Source organism: Setaria italica, chromosome II (assembly GCF_000263155.2).
Source record: "Setaria italica strain Yugu1 chromosome II, Setaria_italica_v2.0, whole genome shotgun sequence".
NCBI lineage: Eukaryota > Viridiplantae > Streptophyta > Magnoliopsida > Poales > Poaceae > Setaria > Setaria italica.
Genome location: NC_028451.1, coordinates 37,167,800 through 37,188,419, shown reverse-complemented (window position 1 = coordinate 37,188,419; position 20,620 = coordinate 37,167,800). Strand labels below are relative to the sequence as shown.

The 20,620-nt window shown below is 46.5% G+C and overlaps 2 protein-coding genes across 3 annotated transcripts; one reads left to right on the top strand and one right to left on the bottom strand.

The window, feature by feature from the left end:
- The first annotated feature begins 9,726 nt into the window (after positions 1-9,726).
- Positions 9,727-10,582, top strand: LOC101756299 (putidaredoxin). Its single transcript, XM_004957281.4, has one exon. It carries the CDS (start codon positions 9,838-9,840, stop codon positions 10,324-10,326), a length of 489 nt encoding a protein of 162 aa, XP_004957338.1. The 5' UTR covers positions 9,727-9,837; the 3' UTR covers positions 10,327-10,582.
- A 1,894-nt stretch (positions 10,583-12,476) lies between these two features.
- LOC101755893 lies at positions 12,477-17,421 on the bottom strand. Of its 2 annotated transcripts, none has more exons than XM_004957280.2 (12): positions 17,157-17,421; positions 16,157-16,655; positions 15,433-15,583; positions 15,182-15,289; positions 14,668-15,077; positions 14,513-14,583; positions 14,380-14,452; positions 14,203-14,276; positions 14,021-14,090; positions 13,454-13,617; positions 13,305-13,377; positions 12,477-12,874 (listed from the first exon to the last, which is right to left on the bottom strand). In XM_004957280.2, exons 1-12 carry the CDS (start codon positions 17,307-17,309, stop codon positions 12,729-12,731), a joined length of 1,992 nt encoding a protein of 663 aa, XP_004957337.1. In that variant the 5' UTR covers positions 17,310-17,421; the 3' UTR covers positions 12,477-12,728. The 2 variants fall into 2 exon arrangements, with proteins under 2 accessions (XP_004957337.1, XP_012698920.1); XM_012843466.3 differs by having other exon boundaries at positions 16,157-16,893; positions 17,157-17,283.
- Between the last annotated feature and the right edge of the window lie 3,199 nt (positions 17,422-20,620).

Here is a 20,620-nt window from a genome sequence, read left to right as displayed (position 1 = left end):
AATAATTCTAATGCTTTTGGAGTTTGTTAAATAGAAATTACATCACAATAATATAAAATTCATACGATAGATCGGTGTAGTATGGAAACATCCATCATGGGTACAACAACGAATCCACAATTTGGATTCTTGTTGCTTCAGGCACCAACTGGTTGGGGAGCTCGACCTGTCAGAATCGGTCTGACAGAAGCAGCAGATGTTCCTCATTCAGATGGAGCTAGCAATATTAATCCCAGAGAGGCAGAGGTTGTGCCCCAATCTTAGCAATGCGACACAGTGCAGCACCTTAAAGCGCATTCCCACAAACACCTCGCGCTCGTCTATCACCCAATCTGTCTGCTCTTCTGGACGCCCAGTTTGGCATCACTGCTCCCTGAAGAAGCCAGCCATGAATCAGAACGAACGCCTGTCGTGCCAACCTGAGCCCTCATCCGCCGGCACGGCATCCTCGCAAGCAGATCCTTCGCCCAGGAGGGGCACGGGCAACATGGTCGCCGTGTACAGACACGCACTCTGGGTCGCGCAGCCACATGCAGCTGGCGTTCTTCGCCCGCTGACCCTCCTCTGTTTTTTTTAACCGAACCGGGCAGGTCGGCAGGAGACCCTCCTCTGTTTCTTCTTCTGAGCCGGCGGAGCACCACGACCGCCATCGACCAACTCCGACAAAGACTCGAAGAAGGGAAAGAATCCTCTTTTGTTCCTCTCCATTCGCCTCTCTTCGCAATCCAGGCGGCAGGGAGAACGCGCGGCGGCGGCGGCATCTCGGAACGCCATTACGCCATGCGACGGATGCTGGGCTCCCCGTTTGCTGACGAGTTGTCCCCACCCTGGAGAGATTGTGGATGCTATGTACTGGGAACGGGGGCGTCCGGCGCCGGGGGCGGCGGGGGCGGCGCCCAGGCGGCCCGCGGCGGGAGCCTGGGCGGCCGCCGGAGGTAGGGAAGCGGGCCAGCCGACCCCAGGGGCGGCGGCGGGATCTGCAGGGGGCGGCGGCGGGATCTGGAGCGCCGGCGGTTGCGGGAGGAGCGGCGGCCGTCGCCTGGAGGCCGTTGCCCGAGGGTATCCGGGGAAAAATTGCTCCGCTTGCCCCAGAAGCGTGGTCTGACCCGCGTATGAGATAAGCTAGGTGCTAGTTGTATTTCAGATTTTCCACTAAGCGGCTTACCTGATAAGCGGGGAATAAGCAAGGCGTTTGGGTGGGTTTATCGCTTATTTCCACCAATAAGCGGGAAATAAGCGACTCCAAACAGGACCCAGGCCGCCTGCCTGCTGCCTGGAGGAGGGAGCAGGAGCGTTGGGTTTCCTCTCCGTGGTGGGCGCGGGCGCGCGGGTGGGCCTGGGCCCGTGAGTCTGCGGGCCGTTTGGGTGGGCCACACTTGGGCTTTGGACTCGAACGAGCAAGCCCGATCACGCCATCGACTCAGGCCAGTCTGGCAATTTTACTGACTTGGAAAATATCATTATGATAAAAGAGAAATGGAAACGTTTCATCACATAAAAGAGAAATTTCATCCCTATGACACCCAACAGGCAATGACACTCTGCACTGAAACTGATCTCATCACCTTCGATTGTGTCGGTGTCAGGAAGCCTTCACACGTTTGAGTTTGAATTCCAATAGTGATTTCTCCCCTGGCTTTGGAATTTGGATGGACTATATAAATAGGTGGTAACGTTGACTATGGATGTTCCCGATAAATCAACATTACCTTGGTTCGGTAAAATAATACTTTTACCACTTTGGCTACAACAATTTAGGAGGGACACCTATTAGTGATTGCTAGCTAGTGGGCCGATACTTTTTTAGCATTTCTTGCGCGACATGATTTTTGTATTGTAATGATATGCGTAATCTTTTTAGGATTAATGATGTGTGCAATTGATTAAAAAAGAGGAGCGCGGAACTTTTTAATCATGCCAGTATGCCCCCTGGAGCGTGAAACTTTTGGTACACGCCGTCCTGGGGAGAAAGAAAATGTTGTTTGAAGAATCTTGACATGATATTTGATGGCTTTTGTAACTGCTTGATACACCACATCATCCATATAGATATAGTTATCTTGAACATATGCCAGGTAGAATCTATGATAAGCATTGTACAAGTGGTAAAAAAAAATAACATGCGGGTATATTTAATTAATGAAAGAGTCGTACTGTCATGGATATGTTATGCTTGAAGAGACTAGAGATGATACCTTTTATATCGTGGGATGGTGGAACATTTTGTCACTTTTGGTGTTGAAGTTTAATGACTACTATGAATCTCTTTACATAGGAAACTTGGGTTCTCTTGATGACAAAGCAAAAGTTTTAACTTTATTGTCCTTAAAACAGACTATAATTTGATTAGAATTGTCTTGAAAAGCGTGTTTTCTGAATTGTCATTGATTTCTAACAAAATTAATGATTTCAGAGAGATTACCATTGTATCTAAGAGTACACATCACTATTTTTTGGTAAATTAGTACCAATCTCAGCACTAAGGGAACGGGGATCCAAGAAGATCCTTACAAGCGGGGCCCGCCCACAGTAAGGGGCTCCCTCCATATAAGGCCCAGACAAGAAGACGGGCCTAGAAACTTAAGGGTAAAAAAACAAGGAAAATATCCCCCGGGAAGACCTCCCGGGGAGGCCCCTGTGAGAGTTCGTGTGGCGGAACCGCCCAACTTAGACTGGTTTAAATGCGCCTAATTGCTGCCGACGCAACAATTATCCGAAACGCACTTAAAACAGTATAAGTCCGGTCGTCCGTCGAGTGTCCCTAGGACTCCTCGAAAGATCCACGTTATATTTCATAGCCATACATCAGGATAGTATCCGCGATGGGATAACATCAACAAATATTACATTTTTTGTACATACATAAAAAGTTGCGAATTATTACAGAACTTAGATTGAAACAAACTTAACAGTGCAGTGTTAGATGGAGTTCTAAGACTTAAAACGGTTCAGGAAGAGATGAGCATTTAAAACTTCTTCTTAATGGTATTGTGAGACTCATAACAATACCCTAGGGCTTCGGGGCTTCCTCCTCAGTAGACTCCTGCGGAGCTTCTGAAAGATAACCACAAGGGATAACCCTGAGTACGGGGTACTCAGCAAGTCTTACCCGACTAACCAATATAATAGCTTTCTTTGGGTGTATATGATAGCTTTTGGTGTACTTGGCTGATACAACTTTTGCTGAAAAGCTTACTACAAGTGATACCTTAGTTTTATCTTTTATTTGGGTTAAGTTATTACCTAACCATTCTAAATGATGAGCAGAAAGTAAAAGCAACAATAGATATTAAGTCATACATCAAACATTATCAGAAAGGTATATTATTCATGAATTTATACTACGATGCTCAACAGTGATCAAGTGCATTCATAACCGAGAATTGCGGCGATTCGGATCCATTTACATCCTGCTGGAGAGTACCCTGATCATCAGCTTCATACGACTGTCCAGGTCGTACATAACAACCTCTCGATTAGCAAAATCAATGATTGGGAATACGACTACCCGGACCCAGGGACGCACCCCCACATGGGACCCCACGTCTGGCCCGATCACCATGTGAGTTTCAGGCTACGCCCCTGCCAATCTCCAGCACGTCAAGCGCGGGTACGAAGTATTCCTGATCAGAGAGTTCGCTAACCTACTGGGCTTTACTGGTCCCATATCCAGTAAGTGATCAGAAGCTTATCACTTGATCAAAGGTTAAGATAACGAATCGGGCCTTAACCAAATTAATCTAGCAGACAGAACTACAATTCTAGCTTCTGTCCGCTTCCCAATTTCCAAGTTATCTCCTCATAAAAAGCATGTATGACTCAATAGTTTTCCTTAAGGTTGGTAAACCAAGCATGTAAGCGGGTAAGCAATTCTAGACTTGGGTTATCTACTAAATGGTTGAACAAGTGGCAAAGATGTCCTTAAAGCAAGGCATGATCATACACAAGAATAGGTTTCAAGCAACTCCTAAACTTAGTGCATACAAATAGCAAATAACCAATAATTGGACACATGCGATAATGACTCCAAAATAGATAGGTATAAATGCACCGGGGCTTGCCTTGTTCGCTTAAAAAGTTATTATTGTCCGACGGGTTGGCCTCGTAGGGGACCAATTCAAAGACTTCTTCGAGTTCCGAGTATCCTTCTGAAAATTCCAAATAATCTGCTTCTCGTGCTTCGGGATCTATAGCACAACACATGCAGGGGTTAGGAATGCAAAAAGAAATTTGAATAAAAGACTATACAACTTTCTTTCATGATAAAGTTGCAAGCCAACAAGGACTATACAATTTATCATGATAAAATTGCAAGTCAACACACAAAAACCCAAAAAGATTAGCCCTCAGTTTTATTTTCATACTTAACCCTACTTAAGGCTTTTTCTTTTATTTTTAGAAAAAAGTTATAATTAATTTCTAACTTGAAAACCTAATTTCCTATGAGTTAAGAATAATTTGTGATTAAGAAAATGTTATTCCATATTTTATACATTTTATAAATATTAAGTATTTATTTAATTACCTTAAAAAGGAAGGCATTAAATAAATACCCAAATTTTTATTATTTTTCTAGGGTTTAAAAATTTTAATGCATAAAGGAAAATAAAACAAACCTAACACAATTGGTTTCACTAATTTTGGACATTCCTAGAAATTTCTGTGATTTAAATGGTGAAAAACGGATTTAAACTAATTATTCTATAAAGGAAATCTAATTTTTCCCGAAAAACACCCGGAAAAACTTTTCTTACGCGGCTCCAACCTACCCTCTCTCGCGCGCGCTGGGCCCCACGGCGCGGACCCACTCTTCCCTGTTCCACGTACCCGCCGGCCTCTTTCTCTTCCTAACGGGCCCTTTGGGCCGCTTTCTTTTTCCTTTCCCTTCTCCGGTCCGACACCGGTCCACGGCCCTCTTTCTTTTTCTCTTTTCTTTCGCGAGCGCGGCCTGCTCCCCACTGGGCCTCCGGCCCTTTTCCTTTCTTCGATTAACCGCGCGCGCGTTCCTGGCTTCAAGGCCGCGGCCCACTGGCCTCCGCGCCCCGCCGACCGACCCCTTTCTCCCTCTCTTCCTCACTGACGCGCGGGCCCAAGGCTCCAGCGCCTTCTTCTTCCTCCCGCCAAAACGTGCGCGCGACAGGGGGTGGCGCGACTCGCCGGCCGGTGCCCCACCGGCGGCGAAGCTAGGTCAGGACAGCACCTCTACACCTTCACGCACCCGTGCGCGGCAATAGCTCCTCGGGAGATGGCCGGAGCCATTCCCTCCACGGCGGCGGGCGGCGACACCTTCAGCCGGTCGCGACTACTCACGACGACGGCACAAACTACTCGAACAACTACTCTTACACCATCTTGGCATCCGAGGGACTTGCCTACGACTACTTAAGAAAGAAGAGAACCGGCGCAAGGTGGTGCTCACCGTGAGCGGGAGGCGCGGCTACGGCGGACAGAAGCGGCGGCGGTTCAAGGCGTGCCGGCGAAGAAGCTAGGCAACAAGCTGCTAGGGTTGCTGGTGGGATGTGGGCGGAGGTGTGGACGGAGGGAATCGACGGGAGGTGCGGTGTGGCGGTGGAATTTTACTCGGCGGCGGTGTTTGACAGAGAAGGCAGCGGCGGTAAGAAAAAGACGGCGGTGAAACGGCGGCGCGGGAGCGGTGAATATACAAACGACTTACCGAGCGCATGGGCGACACCGTGGCCTACTCGTAGGCTTGCGTGGTGAGGAGGTGGCCTAGCCGTCGCGCTGGCGAGCGACCGAGAGCGGCGGCGGCGACACGTCGAGTTCGCTCTGTCACAACTCCCCTTTCTTCTCTCCGACGCCCGTGACTTCAGATCCAAATTGCGGTTGATTTCCAATCCAACGGTCCCCAAGTGTTTTAACCGAAGTTGGAGATAAACTTGAACCCTTCACTTTTTATTTTGGTTCTGACCCGAGATAAGCATCAAACCTAGCTGAATTTTGAATTGTTTCTCGTGTTTGTCTGAATTTTACTGAATCCGATATTCAGTTCGTCAGTTAACTGACAGTGACATCGATCTCACTTGGTGAATCAATTTAGTGATCCAATTCCTTTTCTTCCAGTCCAACTTCTCTCCATTTGTGTTCTACAACATCCCAAGTTTCCATTTTGCTCAAGAACGACTACTCCTTTGGATCTACATTGCTCTGAAATCAACTCCAAAGTCGACCAGATGCTGCTATTTTCAGACTTAGCCATTTTCAGTGTGACAGTCATCTGTGACAATGTGCTGACTTTGAGCTCAATTTCGAAATTGTTCCCTTCCATGTTCCTGGCCAACAACACCCAATTCTAGGAGTCCAAAGTCCATACTTTGATATGGTGTAGTTGTTCTGATTCACTTATTTGAAAAATTCATCAGAAATCATTTTTAAAAACAGACTCTGCTGCTGTTTTTCTGAACTTCTATTTTCGAACGGTGAACAGTAAGTGCATTTTCATTTTCTTTCTTCAATTCCTTTGAGATATTTTGGACCAGTTCTGCTCCAATTTCTTGATCCTTAAGTTCTAGTCACTCTTACACTTGTATTCCATATTTTTGCCGAATTTTTCTGAATTTCAAATTCAAAATTCAAATTTTGGCCAAATTTGACCCGAATTTGATTTTCGGCCAATTTCTTTTTCTTTTCTTCTCAAATTGCTTTTAATTCTTCAAAGTCACTTGGATGACTAAAATGACAGCTATTACAGTTCGCTTTGAGGTAAAGCGAACGGTGGCGTGTCCAGGCGTGGATGGGCACAATAGTTGAGGTAAGTAGGCCACCGGTCGCCCCATCCCCGTATAACACCATCGTCACAGTTGATGAGACACGCTTGAGCACCTTGGAGATTGGCGACCTCACCCGTCCCGTCCGACAGGCAACGGCCGCTGCCCTCGTGTCAGGAGCGCTCGCCTGGCTCCTGGCCGAGAAGGACAAGCGCTGCCAGGTTACACTACTAGAAATATGAGCATTCATCCTCAACCTTAGTATCGGTTGCATTTTGACCTGGTATAGTACCGGGTCATAACATTACCTGGTACTAAAAGTGACCCCTTAGTACCGGGTGGTGTTATGACTCGGTACTAAAAGTCTCTTCATGGGTTACTTCAACTTCAAAAGGAAAGCATATCTACCTCCATCACATGTGATGTTTAGGTGAGATGGTAAGGAAGCCTCACGCGAAGCTTGAGGTCGTGAGTTTGAATCCCATGGACCGCGCACGCACATATTATGCGTGAAAATCCACGGAGCGCGATGCGCGTGTGCGGGCACCTCCCGGCTATTCGTCAGATTTTTTTTTCTTTACTTTTTTATGCAAAAAACACATTAGTACCGGTTGAACCGGTACTAAAGGGGGTTAAGTACCAGTACAAATGGTCGTTTCCCGATAATGATAAAATGGTAAAAGGAGGAGATTGACATGCAGAGTCAAGCGTCGTAAAGCCATGCGCATTACGGCGAGGGGCGTCAGGGCAAGCGGTCGGTGTGTTAGGAGCACTGTAGCAAGGAGGACGGTCATTGGGCCGCTGCATTCACACACAAAAGGTGGAGGGAAAGATTGGGGCGCAAGGTTTTCCTCGATCAATCCAGCCATGGGCCTAGCCTATAAAAGGTTGAGCCTTGAACTATTAAAGACAAGCAAGATAACACACAGATGTAGGGTATTACACTTATGAGCGGCCTGAACATGTCTAAAAATTTATCATGACCATCTACTAACTCCCCTCACTACCTCTCAAAACCCTGTGTACGAACTAACCTCTAGACTGGATCTCGACGGACCACCGTCGCAAACCATAGCGAAAACTTTGTTAATCTCAAATTCTTACGGTTTAATCACTTTAAAAGTGGATTTAGACTGTGTACCTACGTTCATACTTCGTATAGGTGAGACCATGAGGCTAAGGCCCTGTTTGTTTGGACTTTCAGCCACTAGAAGCTGAAAGTCCAAACAAACAGCCAGCTTTCGAGCCTAGCTTTTTGTGGGCCAGAAGCTGTGGAAAGCCACGTTACAACGGAAAGCTGGAAAGGAGCAAAAAATGAGCTTCTCACGAGCTTTCAGCCGTAATTACTCGCCTGCCATCGGTAAAGGGCCCGAAACGGTACGCTTCTTTTTTTCTTTCCCCGTCCGCCTCCTCCTCCCCAAACCCTATCCTCGGACCGCGCTGTCCTCCCCATCCCGCGGCGCTGTCCGCATCCCGCGCCACCCTCCCCATCCCATCACACCGCGCTCCCCATCCCCATCCCCACGCGTCTGTCGCGCCACCCTCCCTCTGGCCCTCGCCCCTGCACGCGCCGCCCGCTTCCTCCGCCCCTGCACGCGCCGCCCATCCTCCGCCCGTGCTCGCGCCGCCCTTCGCCCCTGCTCGCGCCGTCATTCCTCCGCCCCTCATCGGTCGGTCCCTGTTCGCCCCTCACGCCCGGACCCTGCTCGCCCAGCTCCTGCTCATGGACGTCACCCGGCTCCTGCTCGTGGACGTCGCCCGATCTGCAGCAAGGTGAGCACCACATCCCCTAGAATCATGGTAGCCTAGAATCATGGTTTAGGAGATTTGAATCATGGATTAGGATTTGGAATCGCCAATCCGTTAAATGATATCTTTGTATGCAATCATGAACAAAAACTCTCTGTCTAGATGGAGAACAAAGGAAAGGGTAAGGGAAAGAGCAACGAAATATGCTGATACAAGGGTTTTTAATGAAGCATTGCAGAAATATGCTGATAAATTTCCTTTTCCGCCAGAAGGTACAAAAATATGGCACCTATAATTTTTTTTATTAAATGGACCATATATTATTACTAACATCTTGGAAATATATGTAGGAAAGTACTACCTTGTTGACTCGGGTTATCCTAACCGGAAGGGTTTTCTTTCACCATACAAAGGAGAGAATTATCATTTACCAGAGTTTCGACAAGGTCCAGAGCCAAGAGGTAAAAAAGACTTGTTCGATCACTTACATTCATCGCAAGTGTTCAATCGCTTACATTCATCGCTACGGAATGTGATTGGTATTCTCAAAATAAAGTGGAGCATATTAAAAAAATATCGAGCTATCCAATGAAAAAGCAAACAAGGATTATAATTGCATGTATGGCCCTACGCAACTTTATTAGAGAAAGTGCTTTGACTGATGAACTTTTTGACATGTGTGATCAAAATGAAGACTTTATTCCAAGTGTTGGTCAAGCAACATCATCTCAACCGCAAGCACATGGACATGAAAAGAGCGATATGAATGCTTTTCGTAATAGTATTGCCGATACTTTGATGGCCATGAGAGAATAGTGTAATGTCGCTTGAACATGTTTGTGACTTATAAATACATGGATAATGACCCATTAAATTTATTATAATTATATTGCCAACAAAGTCTATGAATAATTGTGCATGAAACAAATAGAATTAGTACGTACACATAGGGGTAATAGAGATATTGTACATCTCTTCTAGCCACTATCATCGTCGAAGAAGTTGGGTTGCCAAACGGATCCCAGCTTTCAGAAAGCCAGCGTTCCGGGATGGAAAGCTAGAAGCCAGCTTTCGAAAAGCAGCTGAAATCAAACAGTGCCTAACTGTGCTTCGGAAAAAAGAAGCCGCACAACTATCAAATATTCAAATAATGAAGGACGACGGACGCCGACAGCTGGGCCCAAATAAATTTTATCCTCAAAGCTCTTACGGCCCACTGGTCAGTGACCCAGCACCCCTCCCTCGGACCTCAGGCCTCAGTCCCCCTCCGGCTCTGCCTCCACCCCTCTTCCGAGTCCCAGGTCCCCATCGACCTCCTTCCTCTTCCCAGATCTCCCATCCGAACCCTACCCAAGCAGCGGCCATGGCGATCGCGGCGCGCGCCCTGCGCCGCCTCCCTCTCCACCTCTCCCCTTCGCTCTCTCGCTCCTTCTGTGCCGTCTCCCCGGCCGCCGCATCGGCCACCCCGGCCCCCGCCGCCGCATCCGCCAAGGTCGCCGACCGCATCGTGCGCGTCCTCGCCATCGACCCCGACGGCGCGCGCCGCGAGGTCGTCGGCCTCTCCGGGCAGACCCTCCTCCGCGCGCTCGCAAACTCGGGGCTCATCGAGCCGGCCTCCCACCGCCTCGAGGATATCGACGCGTGCTCCGCCGAGTGCGAGGTCCACATCGCGCAGGAGTGGCTCGAGAAGCTGCCGCCGCCGTCCTACGAGGAGCGGTACGTGCTCACCCGCGCGTCCAGGAACCGAGAGCTCAACAAGCACGCGCGCCTGGGCTGCCAGGTCGTCCTCGCGCCCGAGCTGCAGGGGATGGTCGTCGCCGTCCCCGAGCCCAAGCCGTGGGACATCCCGTAATGACGTGCCTTGACGATAGGCAAGGCAGAAAGGTGCGGCTTTTGACGCTGTGAGCCTTCCTTCATTCCCCAGGCTCTGTGCAGCTGTGCCATCCCTTTTATGTTACGGATTTGATGAAGAATAATGATTTGATGAGCAAAACTTGGTGCTGTTGGTTAACTTTTGTTCCTTTGAATGTGGAATATAAGGATGATGTAATGTGGGATCCCCTTGCAATTACCTCAGTTTAATGTTTCATGGTTTGAAGTTTTGCACATTGTGATGTATATGGTTGATGTTGCATCTTGGCCTTTGCATTTCCATTTGATAATCACTGTTTATACCAGTGCAACTACACTTGATTTTAAGGTGAGGAGATAGCCAATCTTCACAAGGAAATGTTGAACAATAGTAGAATTCCAGAATTATTCTCTCAGAGCTATTGATATACCTGCAAAATACTGTATGAACTAGAGCAAGTTCATAGTTCCAAAGCTGTAAAATCTTTTGGTGTCATGTCTTTGGTGCTAGTTCATCTGTGATCTGAACTCTATTGGTAGTTGATTAAATGCATTGGAAATTTTTGTCAACCGAAACTGAAATGTGATGCAATAACCATAAGTTAATTGAAATTTCAAAATGATTAATCTACAGTACCCAGCAGATTGGTCAGATTTAACAGGATTGCACAGGCATTATGTTTAACATATTGTGTAATTTGCTAATTGGATGTGCTTAAATTAATAGACCACAAACTAAAAACTATAATGTTTGTTTGCTTGTGAGCGATTAAGAATTGCAAATAATAGATCCAAAACTCTTTTTGATAGCTGTGAACAGTTGGTGAAAGAACTTGCTTCTGGCAATTGACCATGGTTTTTTAGATGTTCAAGGTTGGGCTGTTGTTTACTGCTATATTCAGGATTACACTTTAGTCTCATCTACTTCACTCCAATGGCATGTTATCATGCATATTCTGTTAGGGAGGTCAGATTTACAGGATCATACTTTTACATCTTTTTTTGCCTTTGTTTGTTTCGACAGCCTGCCTTCTTGTGATTGTCGCAGGCATAACTAAAACATCAATCCTCCGTTTGTACTTAGAGTTCAGAGCTTCAGATGCTGTAATTTGTGGTGCCCTGATGCTGCTCAGACTGCAGAACCTGAAATGGGTGGCGCTGAGTGTATTTTGCTTGCTATTTTAATTGAAATCAGTCAGGTAGCCATGTTCCTTCAGTGTCGAAAAAACGATAAGCTTCAGAGGCTGGAATTTGTGGTGCCCTGATATTGTTCGGACTGCAAAACTTGAAATGGTTTATGCTGACTGTATTTTGCTTGCTATTTTAATTGAAATCAATCTGGTAGCTATGCTCGTTCAGTTTCGAGAAACGATAAGCTTCAGAGGCTGGAATTTGTGATGTCCTGATGTTGTTCGGACTACAGAACTTGAAACGGTTAGTGCTGAGTGTATTTTTCTTGCTATTTTAATTGGAATCAGTCAGGTGTCGGAGAACCAGCTATCGCTTTTCGTAGAGCTCGGTATCCATCCGAAACAAGGTCATTGAGTACCTGGAGGTTGGAGATGGCAAATAAAATCACAGGTTACGAGTGTATGGTTTCCTAAAGAGCAACGCACCAGCGCCATTCTATGCTGTGTTAATTTCATGCTTTTTGAGTCAGTTCAGGCTATCTCTTTAACCTGTGGCCACTTAGGTAAATGGAGAGGTATCTCTTTGCGCACATGGACAGGGGTTGGCAGTCTAAAATCATTTTGGATGGAGTAGCAGATTTGATTGAACGTGTACCACCTAAAACAATTGCAACGGTCATCGAGTCATTCGATGCTCGAGGCTATTTCTAACGTTCTCAGTTCACCCGAATACGACATTCCTCTCACAATTTGAGACTCCCGGGAATAGCTGGTGACAACCAGTCAACCACAGCCCACACACAGCTTATAGACCAAGGGACCTTTCCTGGCACTGATGCCTATCAAGGCTACCATTCGCATCAGAGGATGAACAGGAGGCAGCCAAAAAGAACCATGACCGGGCCAACTGCCAAGGTAACAAGTGAAACCAGGAGCGTCCAGCAAAACAACACAGCTGACATGATTGCAGACCGAACCACGCCTACTAGTTTGTGAGCAAACACCATCTACCAACCAGAACAAAGTTAAGTTCACAAACATTTTTCATTTACTTAAATCGAATAATCCATCCTGCAGCTAGAAATTTAAAACACAGTGCCAGACACCAGTAACCTCTGGATGTTACAACAGCAAAACTACATAACAAGACGACATTTCTCATTGGATGTTTCAGTTCTGAGCTGTGGTGGCTGTTCTTTCCAGCCTGAAACCCGGTAATGCTGCAGCATCAGGGGGTGCTGTGACCTGTGAAGACCTGCTGGTCTTCTGACTTCTAGCTTTCCATTGCCTTCTGCTGAAGCTGGTACAGCATGTTGGACGCCGCAGAGTCCCGTGCCTCATGGGGGGTGACCTTGTTGTCACCATCGGCACTCAAATTGAAATCTGGGCCCGTAAGGTAGACACTGGCCTGGTACATATCTGTGAAGATAGGAATATAAACTGTTAACAATGCTCCAACAGCATGTAGGAACTAAGAGCTGTGAGAAAGATTGCCCCAGTTGGAGCAAAATAATTTCCGGTTATAGTTACAAGAGGACATCCGACTAATTCAAACTATGATTAGGATGTCTAGGTTCTAAGCTCATGCATTTAGGATGGTATAAAGTCATAAAGACAACTTGGGTAAGCACTGATCAAAGACTGACTCTAAACTAAAGGTAACAAACAGAACTAATCTCGGTTCGTACATGATAATGCAGTATGTGTGCCAGCTTTACTATGCAATAAGAGCAGACTCCACAGCCTAAATCTGATTGTTACATTCTGAGTTCTGACGCCTATATGGTCCAAGGACTTCATACTAAGCCATGAAGGAACTTGAAAAAGACAGTGATTATCATTCACTTACCACCTGTAACTGAAGGAAGTACTTTGTATCTTGGAAGAATCCAGTTGCTGTCACGGCATATATCATCCAGTTCCTGCAAGGCCTCCTTTCAGACAGGATCGGAGAAGTGGTCATATAACAATTTATTCCATCAGATGGAAGTTTCTTGCCTGGCATTTGCTGCGTAGAAGGATGGCTTCTTTCAGTTTCTTCCTCTTTATGTTCATGGTTTGGCATCCTTCTCCAGAGCAAGTTGGATTGGCAGCTTCCATCATGTTCCAGCTATTCTCATATTTCTTTAGGATTGATGCCACTTTAGGTGTCATCTCCCCTTCTGCACATGGTTTGAAAATGACAAGTATGTGCTTGATAGAATTTGGAGGTAAAAAGATTGAAGTTGATAAGCAATAATCACACCCTAGAAACATACATTGATAGATACATAGGTCTACAATTATTCCAGATGAATGTAAATTAAGCTGCTAGTTGTCCTTGGGAGGCTAAACAGTGTTGATGCATTTCTATGCTGCAGCCTTGTTTTGATGGGATGGTGATGCCCAGCTCCATCCATTGGGCCAAAGGCCCCACATAGACAGGTTTGAAATACCACCAATCAGAGCCTAAAAGTAGTGGTACATTTTAGTTGCCTTGTGGAAGGACAAGTTGTTTACGGACCATGTGATTTTACACTGTTACTGTCCATTTTAGCCAGATTTAGTTGTGAAGAGGTAGAATACCTGTCAAGATTGTTTGAATTTCCATTTCATACTGAGCACTTCGATCTCCAAGCATGCAAAGCTCACGGAGCTGAAACATAGATAGATTAAGACGAATACACATCAGCTTATCAAGGAAAAGAAGAATTATAATCAACAAGCACCGTTGTAACTTCTGAAATGAAATACAATATGTAACATACAGTATCATCCCGCATCTTCCGAAGTAACTGCAGTGTCGCATACTTTTGAACATTCATGCTACCTGTGATGCCACCTTGGTTGCAGTTTGAAGTATACAGATTAAGATTTGGGAGCACCAATATGGAAGTAATCAATAATAGGAAAAACTAGTTTCCGTCGGATAGGATTGTCCTTACCAGACTTTTCTGAGACTTTCTCCTTTTGGCTCTCCAAAGCATGATTCTTAGTTACAGGATCAACATCTAGCGCCTGAAAATGATAATTAGTCTTAAGCTCATTTAGTCAAACTGCAATTTAGCTCATCTTTACCGGAAAGATATCTTGGGGCATGTTTCTACTCTTAGAGTGCTTCTCTGTTCTGTCCTTGTCCATCTGGACTCCTGAAATTGAGTGATTTTATCACTATGAGGAGAAACAACAACGGATCAGTAAAAATCAAAGTACTGTAAGACTGAAAGACTTACTCGCTTGTAAGTCTACAGACCCTCCATTTGTTGATTTTGTGGGTTTTGCACTCACGAATTTTAAATTTTCCACATCTGGAGCAGCAAGTGAATCAGTTTCTTTTGTGGGGCTCTCACCATCCCCATGCTCCGTGTAGGTAGCAAGTGTAGACCTGAAGGTTTCAGGTTTTCTTTTGCTGTTCGTGTTGCTGTTTTTTTTATTTTTGCTGTTGCCACTATCACCAACTGCTTTTACTACCTGTTTATTTTTCTTTGGAGTTGAAATGTTTGTGGCTATTTTCTTCATTTTAGACCTGCTATTGGCTTCTTGTTCCTTCAAACTTTCATCTATTTCAGAGTGGGATGAAGGGTTTCTATTTTGAAATAATCGTTCCTTTGGCACACTCAGTGAACAATCCAAAGGCCATTCCCTGCAACATGTCAAGAGTAATCTTTAGCCATTAATCGAAACAGCTGTAGCACGACACAATATAATATTACCGCTTCCACACATAATTAGCTGAAATATGTATACCTGTTCCGGACGTTTAACAGAACCTCCTTATATGGCAGTAAATGATAACACTCAACAACATATGTCGTTGCAAGATACGGATCACGTCTAAATATAGGACCACTCATCCTGTCGAAGGAAAGAAGAGAGAGCAACACAAAAACATTAAGAAGTTATTATCATTGAAAAATAGCATATTAACAATGTTAATGAACAAAAAACGTGAGTTATGGAGGGCACCAAATCTAACTCGAGATATGATATATATTAACCTGTCGACCAGAACTTCTAAAGGCCTTTCCTTAAGCTTGCTATTGACATTTTGCTCATACTGCAGAACGAACAACATCGTAGCTGTCCCCTTTTTACTCAGTGAGTACACACGATGTTCTTCGAGAAAACGCAAGCTTGTGCGCTTGATACCTGTTAAGACATTAGTGCGTAAGACATACCTATTAAGACATAATTGCGTAAGACATACCTATTAAAGACATGAGTGATAGGTGCACAAACATAAAATTTGCTGAGTCCATAAAATCAAGCACATGATTCCACTTCCTACGCCACTTGTGTATGTATCAAGCACACAAATAGGAACATGTGTATCAAGCACACAGATAGGAACAATTTCAACACGAACGTTCGTTGCCAACTTGCCATCAGCTCACAATCTATCTTACTCCAATGTGCCAGACAAGCATGATCATATTAAATAATGTTTCAATAGCAAACAGCTTCTATAAAACCAAACCAAATGAGAGGACCAAGCCACACCAGCTAGTATAATTCTGCAAAGTGACCATATTTGTAAAGCTGTGCTTGTTGGTGAACCACAATTCTACGGATTAAGGCATGGACCTGTAGCCACAAGGCTGCATCTAATTGCTCTACGAGAAAATAACGAACTAAAGGTGCATCCAAGCATACATGCAACACATTGTAAGTTCAAGAAAGTAACTCTTGTATAATAAACTGTAAAGGGGAATAGTAACAGACCTGTTTTGAGCTCCACCTCTGAATATGCAATCTGCTGGAGCACGTATGGCTCTGAAGGAAGTGCTACGGATTTATTAGTTGACTCCTGCACAGACAAGTCACTGCTACGCGAGCCACCTAATGCAGACTTGATATCTTTCTCCAAGAGCGAAAAGACGCCCTTGGTTTCAGATCCATGCTCGAGCAAGCACATCTTCTTTGCCCGATCGAGAAGCAGAACAGCGACCTTGGAGATTGGCCACATAGTCATCTCGGGGGAGTCCTTCGTGGCGTCGAGTGCCTCGGCAATGTCGCAGGCGTCGACGACTGCCTTGTCGGTGACCGAGAGCCCGGCCCCCGCGCCGTTGCCGCGCTGGTCGTGGACCTGGTTCAGGTACACGAGCAGAGCGTCCCCGGCGGTGAGGGAGGCGGTCATGCAGAACCGCTCGGGGTCGGCGAATTCGAGCTGCGGGAACTGCTTCCGGTGGTAATAGTTGTACAAGAGAACCGTCGCGTGCATCTGCGCAACCACAAAAAAACACATCGTCGTGAGGTAAGTTGTAGCTAAGCGACTGCCAAAAAAAAAAAGTGTGTGGATGTTGCTTCGAAAATAAAAAGTGGGTGATCAACACAAAGCGGTACAACAGGTCAGCACGTAGAAGCTGTGAATTCCGAAAGTCCCAAGCACGCAGCACCCGCGCCAGCCACATCCACCCAAAATGAATCGCACGGAGAGGAGCCGCAAGCTCCATGGCTGCCTAGTGAGGTAAGTTGAAATTAAAGGAATGTGATCAACAACGAAGCGGAACAACGGATCAGTGTGTTACCCGCGAGTTCCGAGTGCCCCAAGCACGCGGCACCCCAAACCCACCCCGAAACGGAAACGAATCTCACGGGGAGAAACCGCAATCCATGCTCTGTTCCCCAACCCCTCCCCTCCCGCAAAACCCCACTGCCAACCGCGTCACTACCCACAAACGGCAACAATGGCACAAACCGCTACAAACAAAATTCTCCTCACCTGACGCGCCACGGTCTCCTGATTCTCCGGCTTCAGGGCCTCCTCCCGCCGGAGCAGAGCTGGCAGCACGAGGTGCTCCACCAGCAGCTTCACCGCGTCCTCCAGCTCCACCACCTCCTCCCCGCCGCCGGCACCGCCGCCTTCTACCTCCATCGCGGAACCCGAGACGTGCGCCGCGCCGCCGCTTCTAGGGTTTTGCGCCGCGGGTTGGGATTTCGTTGGGAGGGGGTGGCCGCCGTTCCGACGAGACGGGACTGGAATGGCAGGAAAATGGAAGGCGAGGCGCGATCGCCCAGGTGCCGGGGGAGGAAATGCAGAGAGGGTGGGTGGGCCGTGGGCGGAGAGCCGGGCGGGGGCGAGATCCGCCGTCCGATGCGGAGCCTGGTGGATCGGGGCCGTACGACCTGGCATCACGAGGAGCTGGCCGCGGGGAAAGGCTGGCTGTTTTTTTTTTGGGGGGGCTTTGATGAGCATGAGCTTGCATCGGTTACTACTCGCGTCGCGGTGCTGACTGGATTTGACTGGAGCAGACTTCTCACAGGTTGGAACGGCACGGGATCAAGCAGTCTTTTCACCAATTTCGCGTGATTTTTTTGTGCGTTTTTTTTTACTTTGGACCTCGAGGTCTCGCGACCAAGATGCTAATTAGGCGTGGCCACATGGGTGAGTTATCCTGATACGATAGTGCTAGTAGTTAATTAGTTGGTGATCATGGATGAAATTTATGTATTATAAACTTGACACTAACATATTTTTCCTTCCCGATAATCCGATCCATTTGTTCTCTGTGCTAATATCATCATTCCCCATCCCGATGATCCGATCCCTTTATTCTTATTGTCCTTCCCCCACAACCGACCAATCATCTTGTCCTCCATCCCCTAGCACTAACATCATCCATCCTTCTTCCGATAATCCGATCCCTTTGTCCTCCGTATCCATAGCACTAACATCACCCTCCTCACGTGATGCCAATTCCTTAGTCCTCGTGTTAGTAACACTAACATCATCCTTCCCCCTCCCGATGACTTGATCCTTTTGTCCTCTACGTCAATAACACTAATATCATCCTTTTGCTCCCGATGACCGGCCCGATCCTTTTGTCCTTCGTGTCCGTAACAACACTAATATCATCCTTTTGCTCCCGATGACCGGCCCGATCCTTTTGTCCTTCGTGTCCGTAACACTGACATACTTCCCCTCCCGATGATCCAATAACATTGTCCTTCGTGTCCACAACACTACAGGAAGTTATATTGAATTTAAGTGTTTCTTCTCCTGTCTACTCCTGTTTTCCCACTTTCCCTCCTCTTTCTCTAAATCTAAGATGCTTGAGGGCTCCGACGAGAAAGAACCACCTTCTCTAATGATAGGCTCCTCCGGTGAGCTATTCCAGTTAGGAGATCGGGGTTGGAGGTTTGGGGTTAGGAACTGGCTAGCTTCTCACCATTGTCGGGCTAGAGGGAGGTGTGAGGAAGAAGGCCGGATTGATGGTGGAGGTGGTTGGTGAGCGCGCACTGCTGGGTGGGGGTGGTGGAGGACAACTGGTAGGAAGGGTTGGGACGGGGCATCAAATCGGCATCCCGACTAAAACTAGGTTTAGTATGGTGGTGGGAGGAAGAGGCAGACTCGGTGACGGGGAGCCGCTAGGGACGAAGCATGAGGGCAGGGCAAGGGTGTCACATAGATGGGATGCGAAGCAATCTATGAAGCAATCTATGCAACGATCTACAATTTTGTGTGAATTTTTTTTGCAATGTTTTTCTCTTTCTTAGGAATGTGAAGTTTTGCCACAAGATGTTTATTTAGACATGGGTGGCTTAACTTGGCAATTGTGTTCCTATGCCAATTCCTCCATCAATTAGTTGGTGGCCATTGACAAAATTTACTTTTTATAGACTTAACACAATCACTATCCCTCACCCTCCCGATGACCCAATTCCTTTGTCGTTTGTGTCAGTAACACTAGCATTATCCTTCCCAACCTGATGATCCAATCCCTTTGTCCCTCCGTGCCCGTAACACTAAGGAGAAGTTATATTGAATTCAAGTGTTTCTTCACCTCCCTATGATCGGTTCCTTCCTTTTATCTAAATCTGAGTTGTTTAGGGGTTTCGATGAGAAACAACCATCTTCTCCGATGATAGGCTCATCCTGCAAGCTATTTCAGTTAGGAGATTTGAATTGGAGGGTGGGGTTTGGGTTCTAGTTTGCTTCTCTCCATTGCTAGGTTTAGTGGGAAGGCCATTGAAGAAGGATAGACCAACGGTGGAGGCGGTTGGTGAGTAGGCACCACCGACCGGGGTGGTGGAGGACAACGTGGGAATGATCGGGATGGGGGTGCCAAATTGACATCCTAGGATTTCTACAAAATGACTATTTCGAGGCCTAAGAAGGGTACATGATTTCTACGCAGTGCTTTTTCCTCCTCCCACTCGACCGCGCTATCTATGTCTCCACTGCATGACTGTACTCATGCAGATGACATGCCTTTGCCGGCTATCCCCTCTCCACCAGCAGCCGATAACGCTAATGCCGCCTCACCGTGCTGTCTAAGTCATCAACTCGTTGCGACGACACCCCTACCCTCCGCTAATCACAATGACAGCCCTGCCCAGACCTAGCCCGTTCGCTCGAGGCCACCATCGATGTTGAACAGTGCTTTGCCACCTCACCGCTCGCCCGTCAACATCCGACCACTACCAGGCTTCTCTTATATCAGGAATTCAATGTCCGAGGGAGAGAGCAACCTTAGAGAGAGGAATCTAAACCCTCGAACCCCTCTGGTTCAAATGATGGTGGCCTCCATCGTCATTGGCGGCGACACCGATGGTGGCCGCGACTTGCTTCCCTTTCTCCTTTATTTTTTCTTTTCTTGCAAAACTAGTTGCAACCACTAGTGACATAATATAAATTATATAAATTATGTTTCATCTGATTTGCGGCTCTTTTAGACTATTCGAGTTTTTTTCCTCCAAATCTCTTCAAACTAGTACAATATATATTATTATTTTTAAAATATACCCCCTCAAACTAAATAGTAAATGATTCCACATGCAAGTAAATAAGAAATTATAATATTAGGATTGGCCAATTGGAGAAGAAAGAAACAGGAAGAAAGGTAGCTGGCTGCTGCCGCCAATTGGAGAAGAAAGGAGGAAGAGCTGCTCGTGGAGGAGATTGATGCCTAGGGACTACTCTACGGTGACTTGCTGGATGCCTAGATTGGAGAGGGAGAACCTGTTGTTGTTGGTTGGATTTGGAGCGGAAACGAGAGATGGATGGGATTAGATCTAATGCTAACTCTATATTTTTTTTAGTTAGAGTTGGTGAAGCCGGACGTGTTTGGCAAAGTTGGTGGAGTGGAGTACTGCCAAACACCTCCTTAGTCAGATGCTGTTGGATCCCATGAATGGCAAGCGGGTCCATGGTAACAGTAGCTAACGGAGATGTTCTCTCATGCA